General features: G+C 35.2%; 2 protein-coding genes across 2 annotated transcripts in view; both read left to right on the forward strand.

The window, feature by feature from the left end:
* Window positions 1-22576, forward strand: part of LOC138371377 (uncharacterized) — a 613305-nt gene that overhangs the window by 430628 nt on the left and 160101 nt on the right. The gene's annotated exons all lie outside the window — the stretch shown is intronic.
* LOC138371256 (uncharacterized) lies at window positions 5263-7376 on the forward strand. The gene is made up of 5 exons (XM_069336063.1): window positions 5263-5557; window positions 5918-6007; window positions 6113-6230; window positions 6533-6676; window positions 6768-7376. Exons 2-5 carry the CDS (start codon window positions 5918-5920, stop codon window positions 6893-6895), a joined length of 480 nt encoding a protein of 159 aa, XP_069192164.1. The 5' UTR covers window positions 5263-5557; the 3' UTR covers window positions 6896-7376.

Here is a 22576-nt window from a genome sequence, read left to right on the forward strand (position 1 = left end):
ATGCTGCTTTGTCATCTAATTCAGAACCTAATATTGGTTGTGGAGCCAATGAAGATGCATCATCTTCATGCATCAAGAGTTGCGAAAGACAGGGGCCTTAAGAAGACTTTGATAAAGCCGCCTTCAAACGCCATAGCAACTTCAAATTCATTTGACGTTTTGGAGGACGAGTGCTGTGGAGAGACTGTGGATCGCGCAAAAGGGAAAGCAACGAAGAGAAAGGAAGCGCAGGCCCCTCAGAAAGTAAAGGAAGTACCTAAGCAAACATTAGTTGTGGGAGATTCCCAGATAAGGTATTTGGATAGAACGTTTTGTGCTAGAGATAGGGGGAACAGGTTAAGGGTTTGCTATCCCGGAGCTGGCATTGGTGATATTATAAACAACATGAATGATATTATGGCTGGTAATGGGAACAATCCCATTATTTGCATTAGCGTGGGAGGAAATGATGTTGGTCGAGTCAGGAGTGAGGAACTGATTCAGAGGTATAAAACAGCCATAGAGTTAGTTAGGAGCAAGGGAGGAATCCCGATCATATGTGGCATTCTTCCAAGAAAGGGAGTGGGAAATGAATGGATATCGAGGGCACTTGGTGTCAATTGCCGGCTGGAAAGATATTGCAAATCAAATGCAATATCTTTCATAGACAACTGGGAACACTTCTATGGAAGAAATGAAATGTATGCTCGTGATGGGGTGCATCTATCGAGAGCTGGGGTTGTTGCTGTTGCGAACTCGCTAGAAGAAGTGGTTAGAGGTGTTTGTTTGGGTTTAAACTGTTAGTAGATAGAGGTATGGGAATTGATTTGGAGGAAGGAGGTAATAAAAGTATGTGTTTGTGGGAGAAAGGAATTGGCAAAACGATCAGGGAAAGAGAAGGTCCGCAAAATAACAATTCACTTAGGGTATATTACACTAACAGTAGAAGTCTAAGAAATAAAATTAACGAATTAAATGCTCTTGTCTGCACAGAAAAAATAGATATTATTGCACTTACCGAAACGTGGATGAATGTAGAAAATAGAGAACTATTAGCTGAATATCAAATATATGGATTTAAACTATTTCACACAGATAGATATATTAGACGAGGAGGTGGAGTAGCCATATATGTTAGGGACAATTTGAAATGTAGTCTCAAAGAGGGAATCAAAACAGAGCCACACACAGAAACTATTTGGATTGAATTAAACGAAAAAGCTAAAAATATTATAATAGGAGTAATATATAGGCCACCAAATTTAGACAGAATGGAAGCAAAGCATCTATGGGATGAAATATCTAGAGCATCTAGATCTAACAGTATTTATGTCATGGGTGACTTTAATTTTAGCGGAATAAACTGGTTGAACAAAACAGGGAATAGGGAAGCAGAAGATTTTCTAGAATTAATTGACGATTGCTTTCTTACGCAACACATTAAGGAACCAACACGGGAAAATAATATTTTAGATTTAGTGTTAACTAACAGGGAAACGCAAATTAATGACATCGAAATAGGGAGTGAGCTAGGGAGCAGTGATCACAAAGAAATCAGATTTAGCATAGAATGGAATAGACCAGTAGGAGAAAATTCTGTTAAAGTGCCAGATTTTCGAAAAGCTGATTTTAATAGCCTAAGAAATTTTTTGGGTCAAATTGATTGGAAAGGCTTGGGTATGGGGTGTGGGCCGGTCTTGGAGCGAGACATGAACCCAGCGATAGGTGACTTAAATGGGGATTTCGATGTGGATTCAATATATAACTTATTTAAGAATATTCTAAACAAAGCACAGGAACGTAGTATACCATACAAATTGAATAGATCGTATACTAATGACCCAAAGTGGATAACAAAGAATTTGAAGAACCTTATAGGTAAAAAGAGAGCTTGGTACAAAAGGATTAAAAATGGGGAGGTCACTTTAGAACAGGAATTCGTACAACTGGTTAGAAATGTTAAAAAAGAGATAAGGAAAGCAAAAAGAAACTATGAAGTTCGCATAGCAGGGCAAGCAAAGACAAATCCTAAAGGGTTTTTTCAGTTATATCGTACTAAGACTAGGGAAAGGATAGGTCCATTAAAAACTGAGACAGGTCAAATAACAGATAGTGATGAAGAGATGAGTAGTATTTTTAATAAATATTTTGTGTCTGTATTTACTAAAGAGGAACTTAACAATATGCCTTCAGCCGAACAAGTCTATGTGGGTGGGGACGAGGACAGGTTGACGAGTTTAGCAGTTACCAGGGAGGATGTTCTTAAACAAATAGTAAAACTCAAACCAAACAAATCCCCAGGGCCGGATGAAGTGTTTGCTAGGGTGCTTAGGGAATGCAAAGAGGAGCTTTGTGACCCACTGTCAACCATATTTAATAAATCAATAGAGTCAGGCAGAGTGCCAGAGTTTTGGAAAGTTGCTAATGTGATACCAGTTTTTAAGAAAGGAGATAGATCACTTGCGTCTAACTATCGACCAATTAGCCTAACGTCTATTGTGGGAAAGTTACTCGAATCTATAATAGCAAATAAAATTCGTCTTCATCTTGAAAAACATAAATTGATAATTGAGTCGCAACATGGTTTTATAAATGGCCGTTCATGTTTAACAAATTTGTTATCTTTTTATTCTAGCATTGTTGAGGCAGTTGATAGTGGTAAGGATTGCGATGTTGTATACCTTGACTTTAGCAAAGCTTTTGATACAGTGCCACATGAAAGACTGATTAAAAAGATAGAGTCTCATGGTATTGGGGGTGCTATATTAAGCTGGATTAGGGCATGGCTATACCAAAGGAAACAGAGAGTTAGTATAAATGGAATCAAGTCAGAGTGGGAAAATGTTGTAAGTGGAGTGCCTCAAGGCTCTGTCCTGGGACCTCTGTTGTTTATAATATATATAAATGATTTAGATTCAGGTTTGAGTAGCAACATTTGCAAATTTGCCGATGATACGAAAATCGGTAGGGAAATTAATTCGGAGGAGGACTCACTATCACTTCAAGTTGATCTAGATAGGGTTTTGAAATGGTCAAAGGATTGGCAGATGCAGTTTAATGCTGATAAATGTAAAGTTCTGAGGTTAGGTAATGATGATAGAGTTACAAGATACGAGCTAGATGGTGTTGTGATTGCGAAGTCGGATTGCGAAAGGGATCTGGGAGTTATGATTAGTAAGAATTTAAAACAAAAGGATCAATGCATAAATGTTCGTAATAAGGCAAATCGGACACTTGGATTTATTAATCGCAGCGTTAGTAACAAGACACCTGGTGTGGTTCTCAAGCTATATCTTGCTCTAGTTAGGCCCCATTTAGATTATGCAGTTCAGTTTTGGTCGCCATATTATAGAATGGATATAAATTCACTTGAACGTGTCCAGCGTAGGATGACTAAGTTAATTCCCCAAATTAGAAATCTTTCATATGAAGAAAGATTAACAAAGCTTAAGTTGCATTCACTGGAAAGGCGAAGAGTTAGGGGTGACATGATAGAGGTTTACAAGTGGATGAATGGACATAACCGGGGGGATATTAATAGGGTATTAAAAGTATCAACACAGGACAGAACACGAAACAATGGATATAAATTGGATAAGTTTAGATTTAGGAAAGACTTGGGTAAATACTGGTTCAGTAACAGGGTTGTTGATTTGTGGAACCAATTGCCGCGTAACATTGTGGAGGTGGGGTCCCTCGATTGTTTCAAGCACGGGTTGGACAAGTATATGAGTGGGATTGGGTGGTTATAGAATAGGAGCTGCCTCGTATGGGCCAATAGGCCTTCTGCAGTTACCTTTGTTCTTATGTTCTTATGTTCTTATCTCTGGAAAGTCAGAGAGAGAGAGATTGGACTTGGGACATGATTGATGAGCATGACCCAATATCATCAGAGTCAGAGAGCAGTGGTGATGAGGATGATAAATCATTATCAGATGTATTGTTAGTATGGGTTAATAAATATGGCATAACACACAATGCCATTGATAATTTATTAAAAAAATTGAGAAAATAGGGACATGCTGACTTGCCAAAAACAGCTCGTTCGTTACTGAATACAGTTAAACATATACCTACTGAGACTAAATCAGGCATGATGTATATCTACTTGGGGTTAGAGGAGGAAATGTTGAAAACTTTAAGGCTGTATCCTAAATCAACAATAAGAGATTTGGCAGAAATATCTTTAATTTGCAACATTGATGGTTTGCCAATATTTAGAAGTAAAAATGAAAGTTTATGGCCTGTTCTTTGTGCTATCAATAATGTCAAACCTATAAGAGTTTTCCCAGTAGTCCTCACATACGGAAGCTCTAAACCTAGTGATTTAGATTTTTTAAATGAATTCATTCAGGATTTGAAAAAAATTATGCACTATGGATTTAAAAATGATGACAAAACATTGCCAGTAAAACTAAAAGGAGTCATATGTGATGCCCCAGCAAAAGCAATGGTGAAGGCAATCAAACTCCACTCTGGCTACTTTGGGTGTGATAGATGTACCCAAGAGGGTGTTTGGAATGGAAGAATGAGTTATCAACAAGTGAAAAATTTACAACTCAGAACAGATGAAGATTTTCGTAATCAATCTAATTCTCAACATCACCATGGCAGATCACCATTCTGTGACTTAAATATAAATATGGTGAGTACTTTTCCCATAGACTATATGCATCAGATATGTCTTGGGGTTATGAAAAGGTTACTTCTTGCCTGGATACGAAATAAAAACGTAAAATTATGTGCTCGCCAAGTTGATGAAATTAGTCAGCGTCTAATTCAACTAACACAATTTGTGCCTATGCACTTTGCACGTAAACCTCGAAGTCTTTCAGAGGTTGATAGATGGAAAGCGACTGAATACAGGCAACTCCTTCTCTACACTGGTAAGATTGTACCGAAGGGAATCTTACCCAAAGAATTGTATGACCATTTCCTGACTCTGAGTGTAGCCATTTCTATTCTTGTATCACCTAAATTGATTCAGTTAAATTACAGCCAATATGCACATGATCTTTTGCTGTACTTTGTGTTAAAGGCTCGTGAGCTGTATGGTAAGGATTTTTTAGTGTACAATGTACACTGCCTAACACACATATCCTCTGATGCCAAAGAGTTTGGTAGTTTGGACAGATGTTCAGCATTTCCATTTGAAAATTACCTGCAGCAGGTTAAGAATATGGTTCGATCAAGTAAAAACCCTCTTGTTCAAATTGCAAAGAGGCTGAAAGAGATGCAGCATGCTCAAAGGATTTATACACCAAATACAGAACATAAAATATATACCAAGGCACCAAACAATGCCTATTTGCTGAATAATGAAACTTGCTGCCAAGTTTTGGACACTGTCAGTGACACCGATGAAAATGGAGACAGCATGTTCCTTTGCAGGGTATATTCGAGAAGTATACCTCTCTTTGAGAAACCTTGTAACTCCAAATTAATTGGAGCATTTAAGGTTCTTACTAGGAATTCATCCATGAAGGTGATTCCAGCAAGAAAACTAAACCGCACAGGTATGATGATCGAGACAGAAAGCGCAAATACTTTTCTGTCAATACTACATGACTTATGACAAGTACGTATTTAAATACTGTATCCATGCTTTAATAATAGTTTGAACTAATATTGTAAGTTAATGAGATTCACAATTTTGTTTTTTATTAAAGCTATTATCTTTTGACCAATATTTACCTGTTTAAAAATCCCATTACCCTGTATTTCATGAAAATTATTAATATTTTGAGAGCACATTAAGAGATAAAACTGTATTAAGCCTTTTAGTCCATACATGGCAGCTACTGTTTATACCAACCGAAAATCATTTACAAATGTGGCTAATCTATGATTGACACAATCAAGTAAATCTATTACCAACTTTATGCTAATTTCTTTTTTGGGGGAGAACAACCCTTAATAAGATTTTTCAATTTTGTAGATGACATCTGAAAAGCGGTATGCAGTGGTAGGCTTCAATGATCGTAGTGTGGGTATCATCTCCACAACCTGGATTGAAAAATCTGATGATGTAAGCATTACTTTGAAACTAAAAAATTGCATATATTGAGTTGCTTTAAAAATATTCCAAATTAGTGCTAAAATTAGCATGTAACAGTTTATTTCGACTTTTCAGGAAAAAATATTGTGCTGGTGGCCACAGAGCAGGCATACAGTTAGTGCCCAAAAGCACGAAAAGCCAGACACGACAAATTGGCGAGTGCATGTCGTATCAACAATCCTATCAACAACTGGTAGGTATTAAATTTATAATTATTAAGATTTAAGATACAAGACACCTATTCATTCATTCACCATAACTTTAACACTGCAGACAAAAACAGCATTATAATTATATTTTAATCACAAGATGGGTTTCCTCATAGCTACTTAAGACTTTTGTGCCCCAGTTATAAGTTCCAAATCATGTACGTCGTTTTATTAAACATCTCTTTAGGAAGCTGATTTAAGTTATTTCTTAGTGTTCACTACTCTACTAGGTAACGATAAATATATATCTCGCTGATATATTACTAATTATATTCAATTATTACAGATGATTTTGACGTTGCAAAACGAAGATGCTTAGCTGCGGAAGACACTTCAAATGTCGAAACTGAAGACGATATGGGCTATCCTCGACAACGAAAAAGGAAACCATGCTTCAAATATGAAGAAGAGAATTCCGAGAATAACAAACGTAAGCATTGATAACCTACTACAGTAATTTAAAAAAAATTTGCAACTTGAAAAATGCCATTCAATACATTAAGCAATTTAAATAATTTCAGGCAATCATCACTCGTCTCAATCCAAGAAGAAGTGTTCGCCATCTTCATATGAGAATACACCTTCAAAAGAAATAAGTCCTCCGCAAATACCATATTATTCTGGTATATTAAGTGAATGTAAGGATTAGTAGTAAATAACATTAAAAGTTCTAAATTGATATTTAACCATGCTTCCTTTGTTTGGTTATTTATGCTTTTGGTTTAAAAAAAACTAAAAACTGCTCTAAACTTAGTTCTTGCTGTTTTTTTTTTTTTTTGTTTTGTTTAATTCCTTCTGGAAGTACTAGAAGCTTTGAGTAATTTTTATGCTTATCTGGAATTTCTGTATAGAAATATGTGTTTATTTCTAATTGTTTAATATTAAGTATATTATTCTTTTATGTGCATATGGGGTCTAGTGAACTTTTCCCACTTTGTCTAGCAGGTGCTTTTCACTTGTCACAGTTCAGGGAAATTTTGGTTTTCCTTTGATCTAGTCACTAGAAACAAGCAGGTTTGTTATTACTTTTCTTTTTGTTTGTCCCTTACGTGTTAATTTGTCCTTTATCTTACCTTTACCTTACGTGTTAATTTGTCCCTTACCTTAAGTTAATTTTTAAAATATGTATCTCATATTGACCCCCACCTCTCTCATGTTAGTTCAAACTATATTAAAGTCTTAAAAATATATTTTGGTTAACAAGTGTTTGAAATAAGCATAACTCCTTTTCAGCTAATAGAACAGTCCTACAAAAGCCGTCTCCAGTGAAGACTACACTTCACAATACACCTTCAACGCCATCAGTATTTCCTCATGAAGGTAATAAGTTAATTTTTAAAATGTGTATTTCATGTTGACCCCCACCTCTCTCATGTTAGTTCAAACTATATTAAAGTCTTAAAAATATTATTTGGTTAAAAAGTGTTTGAAATAAACATAACTCCTTTTCAGCTAATAGAACAGTCCTACAAAAGCCGTCTCCAGTGAAGACTACACTTCACAATACACCGTTGACGCCATCAGTATTTCTTCATGAAGGTACTAAGTAATTATTTAAAATATATATCATGTTGACCCACTCTCTCATGTTGACCCTCATTCTCTCTCTCATGTTGACCTCCCTTTTCTCATGTTGAAATTTGTTTTGTTAATTTTGTTCTGTCACCTCTTCTTATTCTGTGTGTATGTGTCTGTCTGTCTCTGTATGTCTCTCTATCTTTCTTTTCTTTCTTTTTCTTTATTTCTTTCTTTCTTTTCTTTTTTCTTCTCTTCTCATGTTGGCCCTCCTCTCTCTCATGATAACCCCCCCCCTCTCTGATGTTGGCTCACCCTCTTTCTGATGTTGGGTAGTTTAAATGTGATGTAGACATATAGTATAACTTATAATATTAGTATGCAGTAGTAAAAGCTCATGAAATTTGTTGATTATACAGTACAGTAGTTAGATTTTAATAGCTAAATCTTGCAATCTTAAAGACAATGAGCTGGTCACGCCAAGTACTTCAGTCGTTAGGACTCCAAGGTCAAGGAATTTATTCGACCCAAAGTCACCAGACAAGAACGATGGGAGTTTGAAAGAAATGATGCAGAATATGAGTAAGTTTTGAAAGTTTAATTAATTTATTATGTAGCCTATAACCTATATGTACCCTATGGGTGATAGGCATAAGTTTCATGTTCAAGTAGACTGCAAACTGAGCAGGTTAGATTGCTGAATTTGCTTCCAATTATATAAGCAGTTTCATAATTACTAAGAAATTATCCCATTATCTATCACATCAGTCATAGCCTACTTTTTGGGTGCTTTCTCAGTGTCAGTTATTTTAAAATATACTTTATAATGCTTTTATTTTAAATGTACATTCAAGATATGTAATATAATAGCATGTACACTTTCTATATACTGTATAAATTTCCAGGTAACATGTTGCAGGCCATATACACTGAAGTGAATGAACTGAAAAGTGATGTGAATGAACTGAAAAGTGATGTGAAGATATTGAAAGCAACTTTGACTACAAAAGAAACAGACAAGATCATAGAAGATCTAATACCAAATCCTATTGCTGCAGAAGGTGATCTTAATATTCTCAATAGGAAGTTAGCGGAATCGAGTTTCAGAACAAAATTTGTAAGTGGTATTTTAACAGTAATGTTTCCTTCAATTTTTCATCTTAAATATTACAGATATTTGCTAATTTTCTAATTAAAATTTTTTGATAGTTCATGCAGAAAAGATAAAATTGCTAAATAATAAGAATAATGATATAATCTTGTTTATATAGGATAGGATAAAATATAACACTTATGTATTTGTAAATTATGTAATATTAACACAGAGTCTTTCACACTCTCCTGAGTGCTTTCTCAAGGTCTTGAGTGTATGGTTAGGATGAGGCTTACATTTCAACGACTATATTTCTCTTGCTAATTTTGTTAGTCGTTGAGATGTATCTCTTCATAACACACACACTTATCTGCTTGATGGGGGTCTGGGAGTTCTTCTACTCCCCAAGCCCGGCCCGAGGCTAGGCTTGACTTGAGAACTTTGGTCTAGTGCTTGGTGATTGTGGGGATTATCATAGAGGATTACATGCTGTTATGGAAATAGTCAACTAGAGGGTTATTTTGTAGACCCAGGTCAATATTGAAATCACCTCCTAGAATGATGTGATTTTTGTTGAGATGTTATTTATGATAAGATGCCTTATCATAAGTTATGATATATATATATATATATATATATATATATATATATATATATATATATATATATATATATATATATATATATATATATATATATATATATATATATATATGTATATGTTTCATTGAATATGACCGCATATTCTGTATTTATTATTTTCTGGTTTAGGGCTTCTATCCCTCTAACTATTTTCTTAGCATCAGGGCTTAATTGAAATAGGAGTTCTCCAAAACTCATTTTCGTACTTTTAAGGTGAAGAAAAGAAGTGATTTACTATAGAGCTTAGCTTTTTGGAGAAAGCTCCAAAAAACCCAGTATATAGGCAAGACAACAACATCTCTTTCTAGGCGTTTAACGATGCATAAACAACAGGGCTCCATTAAGGAACATATAATCTCTTCCCATAACCAAACCATCGCCAGAGAAATCCTAGTAAACAACACAGAAATCATCGATAGATACAGCGATAGCAGGCGGCTTGACGTTTGCGAGGCACTACACATCAAGAAGTCAACACCAGCAATCAACAGCCAATTATTGCACAACTATATTCTACCCACCTCAAGACTCCGCTCCAATATAGAAGCATCAAGAAATATGGACCAATAGGCTTTCTACAAACACTTCTATTCAATATCCATTGTTTCGTGTTCTGTCTTGTGTTGATACTTTTAATACCCTATTAATATCCTCTAATGCCACATCATCCTTCCCACCTCACTCAAATGTAATACCACATCACCCTTCCCACCTCACTCAAATGTAGATATAAAATCAGGGAAATGCAAGTTCTAATCAGTTGTGTATTTGTGAAGTCTTTGAAAATGTAATAAGTTTTACGAAACGCGCCCGTGTCGCGTCAGACTAGAAATAAAAATGAATTTTGGAGAAGTGATTTTTGATTTACCTCCAACAGTGAAGCATAATGTACGAAAGATTGAGAAAATTCGTGTTAGAATTATTAATCTTACTTTTTCGGTCATATTTAATAAAATATATATATATATATATATATATATATATATATATATATATATATATATATATATATATATATATATATATATATAGATATATAGATAGATATATAGATAGATATATAGATAGATAGATAGATAGTCAGTGTCAGACCACGGAGGAAAATTGAAACAAGAATTTTTCCGATGCAGGAACCACATACAGGCCCAAACATGGATAATCATAGCATAAAAATGGTAAATATTTACAATGAATTAGTGAGACAAATGTGTTCCAATGATCCTACTTAAATCGCCCTTTAATTGATCAATTAAAAATGGATCTAAGTTATATAAACCGCTGCTAATGTTCAATTTACTTTCTTTTGTGATCTGATCAAAAGCAGATCCAATTATGTTTCTGTTATAAGTACTTGTACAATTCATTATTGAAGAAGCCATCTCCCAATCTATGTTTGGGCCTGTGTGTGGTTGCTGCATCGGATGGGCCAATAGGCCCTCTGCAGTGTCCACGTATTGTACCTCGCCTCACTCCATCATTCTCTCCTGCCTATTTATGTCCAGTTCTCGACCTGTAAATCCACTCGTTCTGAAGATGTCCTAATGTCCGAAGATGTCCTAATGTCTTAACAGCAAGTGTTTCTGTCAAATTCCTTAAGGAAGTATCTGAGTTCCCCATTATGACCTCTCCACAAATCAGGTTTTTCAACTGCTTCAAGCTCATTTTCTTCCAGATTATAATGCATTGCATACTTTAGTCCCAAAAAGACATGGTCACTTTTACCCAAGGGAGGGAGGTACTGAATGATAAATCTCTCCTCTTTCCTGGTAAATATAATATCCAGCATGGAGGGAACATCCCCTTCCCTCATATATATATATATATATACATGCAATTGACGATCACAAAACACTGATCATTTTATGCGGAAAATCCACAGAGAAATATGAAATGAGGTGAACGTTTCGGCTTTGTTAAAGCCTTTGTCAACACCAGACTCAATCAGTCTGGTGTTGACAAAGGCTTTAACAAAGCCGAAACGTTCACCTCATTTCATATTTCTCTGTGGATTTTCCGCATATATATACATATATATATATATATATACATATATACATATATATATATATATATATATATATGTATATATATATATATATATATATATATATATATATATATATATATATATATATATATATATACATATATACATATATATATATATATATATATATATATATATATATATATATATATATATATATATATATATATATATATATATATATATATATATATATATATATATATATATATATATATATATATATATATATTTGTGTGTGTGTAATTTATATAAACAAATAAATATTAATTAATTTTGTTGATATCTTTTCAGGGAAAACTTGCAAGTACGATTCGTATACAAGAGGGGCAACAAGAGGCAGAGGATGTCTACTAAGAAAATTCACAATTAAGTGTTTATCCTCACTCTTGATATATGGTCTTCTCTGGTCTCTTTATTTTCTCTCCTCACAAATGTCCCTTTTTTTTAATTTCTTTTACGTTTCTCTCCTGTTTTTCTTGTCTCTTTTTATCTCTCCTTTCCTCCTCTCTTCTAACACCTCTCGTTTTCTGTCTCTTCTAGCTTCTCTCTTCCTTTACTTTTTACATTTGTGGAATTCACTTGCGTCGTTTTTATCTTGTATCTTTTTCTTATCTTGTCTTTCTCTTCCCCTTCTCTTCAATGTTCTCTCATTTCTCTCTCCCCTCTCTGTTGTTTCTATTCTGTCTTCTCTCCCCTTGCCTTAATTTTGTTCTGTCTCCTCTCTTCTTGCATGGTGCTAACATTTGAATAAATGATTTATAATTTGTATTTTTAGTCATAGAAAAACTATAGTGTTATGTTATATAGTATATAGTGTATACTCAGGAAATTTTACTTGTTTTAGTTTTAAGTAACAATAACTGCTTGTAACGTCAGGCTGATCTCACTCAGCATGACATGAATCACAGGCTGCTTGATCACGAAATCTATTGTGTTCACATATTGCTTATAGATTTTTACTTTTATATTCTATTAGATTCAGATTCAGATGTTTATTCAGGTATGGTATATACATACAAGTGATGTTACATTAATGGATTGATATATAGATAAAGCTAGTACATACAATGCCTAAAGCCACTATTACGCAATGCGTTTCGGGCAAGAAAAACATTAATATCTAGAACTTAATACTAATTGAGCATAAAGAATAAAAAGTGTTGAGAACAAATACAAATAAAGATAAAAAAAAGGGGGAACATGACTGAAAAAGCAGCACAAATACAATAGGTTGACAGTGTTGATTAAAAAAAAAGAAAATAACGGACATGGGTTGACAATAGAGGAGTGAGGTAGGTTACAGGGAATTTATTAGGTAGTGTTTAGTTTTTATCTTAAACTGGTTGAGAGAGGTACTGTCTTTAACATGGTTGGGAAGGTCATTCCACATTCTGGGCCCCTTGATTTGTAGAGCATTTCTGGTTTGATTAAGTCGTACTCTAGGAATATCAAAACTGTATTTATTTCTGGTGTGATGCTCATGGGTTCTGTTACAACCTTCTATGAAGCTTTTGAGATCAGGATTGGCATTACAATTTAGCGTTTTGTATATGTATAGTACACATGAGAGAATGTGCAGTGACTTAATGTCTAACATATTCAGGGATTTGAATAGGGGTACCGAGTGATGTCTGGGGCCAGAATTGGATATTGTCCTAATAGCAGCTTTGTGTTGAGTAATTAGAGGACGTAAATGATTTTGGGTAGTAGAGCCCCAAGCACAAATACCATAGTTGAGATATGGATAGATAAGGGAGTAATAGAGAGTCACCAGGGCAGGGCGTGGTACATAATATCTGATCTTAGAAAGAATGCCCACAGTTTTTGAAACTTTTTTAGATATGTTTAGAATGTGTCCCTGGAAATTCAGCTTGTGGTCAATGAGAATGCCAAGGAATTTGCCATCTAATTTGTTACAAATTTGGGTATTGTTTATTTTGAGATTTATTTGATTAGAGGATTTATTGCCTTTAGAGGTTTTATTGTAGAGGATTTATTGATTAGAGGATTAGAGGATTTTATTTAGAGGATTATAGATATAGTCTATATATTTCGAGCTATTACATATATTTTGTTGTATTACTCAATCTTAAATAAATATAATATTTTAATTCTCTTTTTGTACCCTATTTATTTGTAATTTACACGTACATATATAGGATGTCCATTTCTTTCTCAGATATGTCTTCTTTCTTTCTTTCTCTCCCTTTCTATTTCAGATATAATTTAAAAAATTATTATACCCTGATTTACCCTAAATGTTTTAATGTAGGTAATTAAAAGATTATAAAAAGGTTTTTTTAAATGTTATTTATTTACGTTCTAAGGTCGTATAAAAAAATTCTCAAAAAACGTTTTTAAAACGTAATTATAAACGTGCTGAAAACAATGAAATGTCGTTTTTAGAACGTTTTAAAAACGTGAAAATGTTTGCTGGGTTGGTACAAAAGGATTAAAAATGGGGAGGTCACTTTAGAACAGGAATTCGTACAACTGGTTAGAAATGTTAAAAAAGAGATAAGGAAAGCAAAAAGAAACTATGAAGTTCGCATAGCAGGGCAAGCAAAGACAAATCCTAAAGGGTTTTTTCAGTTATATCGTACTAAGACTAGGGAAAGGATAGGTCCATTAAAAACTGAGACAGGTCAAATAACAGATAGTGATGAAGAGATGAGTAGTATTTTTAATAAATACTTTGTATCTGTATTTACTAAAGAGGAACTTAACAATATGCCTTCAGCCGAACAAGTCTATGTGGGTGGGGACGAGGACAGGTTGACGAGTTTAGCAGTTACCAGGGAGGATGATCTTAAACAAATAGTAAAACTCAAACCAAACAAATCCCCAGGGCCGGATGAAGTGTTTGCCAGGGTGCTTAAAGAATGCAAAGAGGAGCTTTGTGACTCACTGTCAACCATATTTAATAAATCAATAGAGTCAGGCAGAGTGCCACAGTTTAGGAAAGTTGCTAATGTGATACCAGTTTTTAAGAAAGGAGATAGATCACTTGCGTCTAACTATCGACCAATTAGCCTAACGTCTATTGTGGGAAAGTTACTCGAATCTATAATAGCAAATAAAATTCGTCTTCATCTTGAAAAACATAAATTACTAATTGAGTCGCAACATGGTTTTATAAATATTTTTTGCATTTGTTTGTATTTGTTCTCAACACTTTTTATTCTTTATGCTCAATTAGTATTAAGTTCTAGATATTAATGTTTTTCTTGCCCGAAACGCATTGCGTAATAGTGGCTTTAGGCATTGTATGTACTAGCTCTATCTATATATCAATCCATTAATGTAACATCACTTGTATGTATATACCTTACCTGAATAAACATCTGATCTGATCTGAAATGGCCGTTCATGTTTAACAAATTTGTTATCATTTTATTCTAGCATAGTTGAGGCAGTTGATAGTGGTAAGGATTGTGATGTTGTGTACCTTGACTATAGCAAAGCTTTTGATACAGTGCCACATGAAAGACTGATTAAAAAGATAGTCTCATGGTATTGGGGGTGCTATATTAAGCTGGATTAGGGCATGGCTATACCAAAGGAAACAGAGAGTTAGAATAAATGGAATCAAGTCAGAGTGGGAAAATGTTGTAAGTGGAGTGCCTCAAGGCTCTGTCCTGGGACCTCTGTTGTTTATAATATATATAAATGATTTAGATTCAGGTTTGAGTAGCAACATTCCTAGAGTAATTCCTAGAGTACGACTTAATCAAACTAGAAATGCTCTACAAATCAAGGGACCCAGAATGTGGAATGACCTTCCCAACCATGTTAAAGACTGTACCTCTCTCAACCAGTTTAAGATAAAAACTAAACACTACCTAATAAATTCCCTGTAACCCACCTCACTCCTTTATTGTCAACCCATGTCTGTTATTTTATTTTATTATTATTATTTTTTTTAATCAACACTGTTTGTCAACCTATTGTATTTGTGCTGCTTTTTCAGTCATGTTCCCCCTTTTTTTTATCTTTATTTGTATTTGTTTTCAACACTTTTTACTCTTTATGCTCAATTAGTATTAAGTTCCAGATATTAATGTTTTTCTTGCCGGAAACGCATTGCGTAATAGTGGCTTTAGGCATTGTATGTACTAGCTCTATCTATATATCAATCCATTAATGTAACATCACTTGTATGTATGTACCTTACCTGAATAAACATATTTATTTATTTATTTATTAACATTTGCAAATTTGCCGATGATACGAAAATCGGTAGGGAAATTAATTCGGAGGAGGACTCACTATCACTTCAAGTTGATCTAGATAGGGTTTTGAAATGGTCAAAGGATTGGCAGATGCAGTTTAATGCTGATAAATGTAAAGTTCTGAGGTTAGGTAATGATGATAGAGTTACAAGATACGAGCTAGATGGTGTTAAGATTGCGAAGTCGGATTGCGAAAGGGATCTGGGAGTTATGATTAGTAAGAATTTAAAACAAAAGGATCAATGCATAAATGTTCGTAATAAGGCAAATCGCACACTTGGATTTATTAATCGCAGCGTTAGTAACAAGACACCTGGTGTGGTTCTCAAGCTATATCTTGCTCTAGTTAGGCCCCATTTAGATTATGCAGTTCAGTTTTGGTCGCCATATTATAGAATGGATATAAATTCACTTGAACGTGTCCAGCGTAGGATGACTAAGTTAATTCCCCAAATTAGAAATCTTTCATATGAAGAAAGATTAACAAAGCTTAAGTTGCATTCACTGGAAAGGCGAAGAGTTAGCAGTCTCCGTGGTGTAGTGGTAAGACACTCGCCTGGCGTTCCGCGAGCGCTATGTCATGGGTTCGTATCCTGGCCGGGGAGGATTTACTGGGCGAAATTCCTTAACTGTAGCCTCTGTTTAACGCAACAGTAAAATGTGTTCTTGGATGAAAAAACGATTCTTCGCGGCAGGGGATCGTATTCCAGGGACCTGCCCGAAACGCTACGCGTACTAGTGGCTGTACAAGAATGTAACAACTCTTGTATATATCTCAAAAAAAAAAAAAAAAAAAAAAAAAAATTAGGGGTGACATGATAGAGGTTTAGATTCAGGTTTGAGTAGCAACATTTGCAAATTTGCCGATGATACGAAAATCGGTAGGGAAATTAATTCGGAGGAGGACTCACTATCACTTCAAGTTGATCTAGATAGGGTTTTGAAATGGTCAAAGGATTGGCAGATGCAGTTTAATGCTGATAAATGTAAAGTTCTGAGGTTAGGTAATGATGATAGAGTTACAAGATACGAGCTAGATGGTGTTGTGATTGCGAAGTCGGATTGCGAAAGGGATCTGGGAGTTATGATTAGTAAGAATTTAAAACAAAAGGATCAATGCATAAATGTTCGTAATAAGGCAAATCGGACACTTGGATTTATTAATCGCAGCGTTAGTAACAAGACACCTGGTGTGGTTCTCAAGCTATATCTTGCTCTAGTTAGGCCCCATTTAGATTATGCAGTTCAGTTTTGGTCGCCATATTATAGAATGGATATAAATTCACTTGAACGTGTCCAGCGTAGGATGACTAAGTTAATTCCCCAAATTAGAAATCTTTCATATGAAGAAAGATTAACAAAGCTTAAGTTGCATTCACTGGAAAGGCGAAGAGTTAGGGGTGACATGATAGAGGTTTACAAGTGGATGAATGGACATAACCGGGGGGATATTAATAGGGTATTAAAAGTATCAACACAGGACAGAACACGAAACAATGGATATAAATTGGATAAGTTTAGATTTAGGAAAGACTTGGGTAAATACTGGTTCAGTAACAGGGTTGTTGATTTGTGGAACCAATTGCCGCGTAACATTGTGGAGGTGGGGTCCCTCGATTGTTTCAAGCACGGGTTGGACAAGTATATGAGTGGGATTGGGTGGTTATAGAATAGGAGCTGCCTCGTATGGGCCAATAGGCCTTCTGCAGTTACCTTTGTTCTTATGTTCTTATGTTCTTAAGTGGGTGAATGGACATAACAAAGGGGATATTAATAGGGTATTAAAAGTTTCAACACAAGACAGAACACGAAACAATGGGTATAAATTGGATAAGTTTAGATTTAGGAAAGACTTGGGTAAATACTGGTTCAGTAACAGGGTTGTTGATTTGTGGAACCAATTACCGCGTAACGTGCAGGAGGTGGGGTCCCTCGATTGTTTCAAGCGCGGGTTGGATAAGTATATGAGTGGGATTGGGTGGTTATAAATAGGAGCTGCCTCGTATGGGCCAATACAATACAATACAATACAATACAATTTTATTTAGGTAAGGTACATACATACAATAAATTTTTACAAGGATTGGTTGACTTATAGGTAGAGCTAGTACATACAATGCCTAAAGCCACTATTACGCAAAGCGTTTCGGGTATGATAAACTTAAATGACAAGCTTAATACTAATTGAGCATAATGAGTAGAATGAAAACAAGAAATGAAAACATAGATGAAAAAGCAGCACAAATACAATTATGTCGACAAACAGCGCTCTTTAAAGAAAAAAACAGTTTTTTTTGTCAAATAGGCCTTCTGCAGTTGCCTTTGTTCTTATGTTCTTAATATCCCCTTTGTTATGTCCATTGCCAATTTCCCTTTCTTTCCTTGTTTTTCCTGCAATCAGCTTTTTTTATGCAGACAAGTATAGACCCAGAACTTAACCTCTTATTCACTATATATGACAATAATCACTTTAATGATCTAAATTGCAGATATTTTGCAGCACATGATGTAAACAATGTATTAACTCATAATCACAATATCTCTGTAATCAATTTGAATGTTAGATCCCTAGGTAAACACTTCGATGATGTTAGTGCCTTGATTGAAGCTATTGACAACAAATTCTCTTTTATTATACTTACTGAAACATGGTTAAAAGAGGATACTACTCAACTCTTTAACATGCCTAACTACTCAGCAATTCACAACTGTCGTCAACTTCAGAGAGGTGGTGGCACTGCTCTTTACTACCACCAAGAACTAACATGCTTAAAAGAAATTAGAACTAGAGACTGCTATGGGGAGTATATCTTCATACTGTCCTGTGCCAAGTCTGTCCTGTCTGTGGGTGCAGTTTATAGAATTCCTAACACTGATGTGTCCGAATTCAACTCAAACCTTAGAAATCTAATACTTGATAACAGACTGAACAAAAACCACCTAATTATCGCAGGAGACTTTAATATTGACCTCTGCGAGCCAGAACACCCTACTGCTGTTAGCTTTCTCAACTGTATGAATTCCTGCTTCCTCATACCCTTAATCACTAGACCTACTAGAATCACTGATAGCACTGCCACGACTCTACATCACATCTGGACAAACATAACCTCTCCGCTTACTTCAGGTATAATCACCGATAGCACTACAGACCATTACCCCACATTTCTCTTAACTAACGTTAGCAAACCACCTCTTGAGTCAAGAGAGATACGTTTTAGACTACACAATGAAACTGCTATAGACAATTTTATAACTGCTGCTGATAATGTCAACTGGGAGTCCGATATAGGTAACATAGAGGACATCAACCTAGCAGTGCAATCTTTTCTTCAAAAAACTCTTAGCCTTTATAATACCCACTGTCCTATGCTTACAAAACAAGTCACAACCAAAAGGCTTAACAATCCCTGGCTTACAAAGGGAATACTTAAATCTGTTAATAAAAAACATGACCTTGAGAAGAAGTATAGGTTAGGCATTGTCTCCAAAGAATTCTCAAAGAATTACTCATTATTGCTATCTAAGATAATTAGACGAGCCAAAACTAAATACTACGAAGATAAATTTACCCAAATAAAGAGCAACATTAAACAAACTTGGAGAACAATTTCACAAATATTGGGATCAAAGAAGTCTTTAAATAACAAACCGACTCTCCTGTCTAATAATGATGGTCAGCTTTCAGCCTCTGATTCTGCTATTGAGTTCAATAGGTTCTTCTCTTCCATTGGTTCATCCCTTGCTAATGATATTCCATCTTCCAGTACTGACATTAAGGACTATCTTACAGGTAACTATCCACAGTCTCTGTACCTAAAGCCTATTAATTCCACTGACGTCAATGAGATAATCCTTTCCCTTAAAACCAAGTCTGGTGCCTTTGAGGAGATACCAACTTTAATCTACAAAAAAGCCTCCAGATCTTTAGCCCCTGCTATTGCTTTGCTCTTCAACAAGTCACTTGAACTCCAAACCTTTCCAGATATTCTAAAAAAAGCGAGAGTAACGCCTGTCCACAAATGTGGTGATCTCACAGATGTTAACAACTACAGACCTATATCAATCCTGCCAAATTTGTCAAAATTTTTTGAAAAACTAATCTATAAGCAGCTTTACTCATATCTAGCCAAACTCAATATACTTAGCCCTTGCCAATATGGCTTCAGACCCAAAAAAAGCACTAACGATGCACTTATTAGTATGCTTAACTCGATTCATACAGCTCTTGATAAAAATGAGTTCCCTGTTGGGTTATTTGTGGACCTGCGTAAAGCTTTCGATACTGTCAACCACCAAAACCTTCTTCTTAAATTACATCATTATGGACACTCCCTACAATACCTCAAATCCTACCTTACTGACAGGCTCCAATGTGTTTCTGTGAATAATACAATTTCTCCCACCCTACCCATCAACATTGGTGTTCCCCAGGGCAGCATACTTGGCCCTCTCCTCTTTCTCATCTACATTAATGACCTTCCAAATGCCTCCCAACACCTCAAACCAATTCTATTTGCTGACGACACAACCTTCATTTACTCCTGTCCTGATCCCCTTGCTCTAAATGCCACAGTAAATACTGAGCTAAATAAAGTCCATCTGTGGCTAACTGCCAACAAACTCACCCTTAACATTGACAAAACTTTCTATATTCTATTTGGCAATAAATCCTCTAATCAAATAAATCTCAATATAAACAATACCCAAATTTGAAACAAATTAGATGGCAAATTCCTTGGCATTCTCATTGACCACAAGCTGAATTTCCAGGGACACATTCTAAACATATAAAAAAAAGTTTCAAAAACTGTGGGTATTCTTTCTAAGATCAGATATTATGTACCATGCCCTGCCCTGGTGACTCTCTATTACTCCCTTATCTATCCATATCTCAACTATGGTATTTGTGCTTGGGGCTCTACTACCCAAAATCACTTACGTCCTCTAATTACTCAACACAAAGCTGCTATTAGGACAATATCCAATTCTGGCCCCAGACATCACTCGGTACCCCTACTCAAATCTCTGAATATGTTAGACATTAAGTCACTGCACATTCTCTCATGTGTATTATACAATACAATACAATACAATACAATACAATACAATACAATACAATACAATTTTATTTAGGTAAGGTACATACATACAATAAATATTTACAAGGATTGTTTGACTTATAGGTATAGCTAGTACATACAATGCCTAAAGCCACTATTACGCAAAGCGTTTCGGGCATGATAAACCTAAATGACAAGCTTAATACTAATTGAGCATAATGAGTAGAATGAAAACAAGAAATGAAAACATAGATGAAAAAGCAGCACAAATACAATTATGTCGACAAACAGCATATACATATATAAAACGCTAAACTATAATGCCAATCCTGATCTCAAAAGCTTCATAGAAGGTTGTAACAGAACCCATGAGCACCACACCAGAAATAAATACAGTTTTGATATTCCTAGAGTACGACTTAATCAAACCAGAAATGCTCTACAAATCAAGGGGCCCAGAATGTGGAATGACCTTCCCAACCATGTTAAAGACTGTACCTCTTTCAACCAGTTTAAGTTAAAAACGAAGCTATACCTAATAAATTCCCTGTAACCTACCTTACCCCTCTGTTGTCAACCCATGTATGTTTTTTTTTTTTTCAAATCAACGCTGTTTGAATGTAATTTTCTGTAATAATTTGTAATTGTATTTGTGCGGCTTTTTCAACAATGTTCCCCCCTCTTTTACCTCTATTTTTATTTGTTCTCAACACATTTTATTCTTTTTACCCAATAGTTTTAAGCTTTAGTCATTAATGTTTTTCCTGCCCGAAACGCTTTGCGTAATAGTGGCTTTAGGCATTGTATGTACTAGCTCTATCTATAAAGCCAACAAACTTTGTAAAATCTCTTTATGTATGTACCTTACCTAATTAAAAATTATTAATTATTATTATTATTATTATTATTATTATTATCATAAACAACAGAGGTCCCAGGACAGAGCCTTGAGGCACTCTACTTACAACATTTTCCCACTCTGACTTGATTCCATTTATACTAACTCTCTGCTTCCTTTGGTATAGCCATGCCCTAATCCAACTTAATATAGCACCCCCAATACCATGAGACTATCTTTTTAATCAGTCTTTCATGTGGCACTGTATCAAAAGCTTTGCTAAAGTCAAGGTACACAACATCACAATCCTTACCACTATCAACTGCCTCAACTATTCTAGAATAAAAAGATAACAAATTTGTTAAACATGAACGGCCATTTATAAAACCATGTTGCGACTCAATTATTAATTTATGTTTTTCAAGATGAAGACGAATTTTATTTGCTATTATAGATTCGAGTAAAAAGACCCCTGTCTTTCACAACTTCTCAAGACGAGGTCTTCTTAATACTGGTCCCGTCAGTCCTTCTTTATGAGGTCCCGTCAACACTGGCCTCCTCCTTCGTTTCCTCCCGAAGACTCAGCCGTCGTACCTCCTCCCGCAGGGAATCCATCTCTGCTCTCAGAGCTCCAACCAGATTCACCAAATCCTTCACTAATATAGAACCTGGGAGCCAACAAGGGAGTGGGGAGTATCTTCGGCCGCTGCCGAAGATACAAAATTAGCGGCAATGGGCAAATGGGGAAACTTCAGCAGTAAGGGAAGTGCGACTGCAAAACAAATTATGCTCAAAATAATGCTGGAATATAACTCTTTAGAGAAAACGGGATTAATGTATGAAGCTGAAATAAATTACAATCAAATACAATAAACTGAAAGGAGTGCTAATAGGCAC

This window comes from Procambarus clarkii, chromosome 35 (assembly GCF_040958095.1).
Source record: "Procambarus clarkii isolate CNS0578487 chromosome 35, FALCON_Pclarkii_2.0, whole genome shotgun sequence".
In the NCBI taxonomy this organism is placed as follows: Eukaryota; Metazoa; Arthropoda; class Malacostraca; order Decapoda; family Cambaridae; genus Procambarus; species Procambarus clarkii.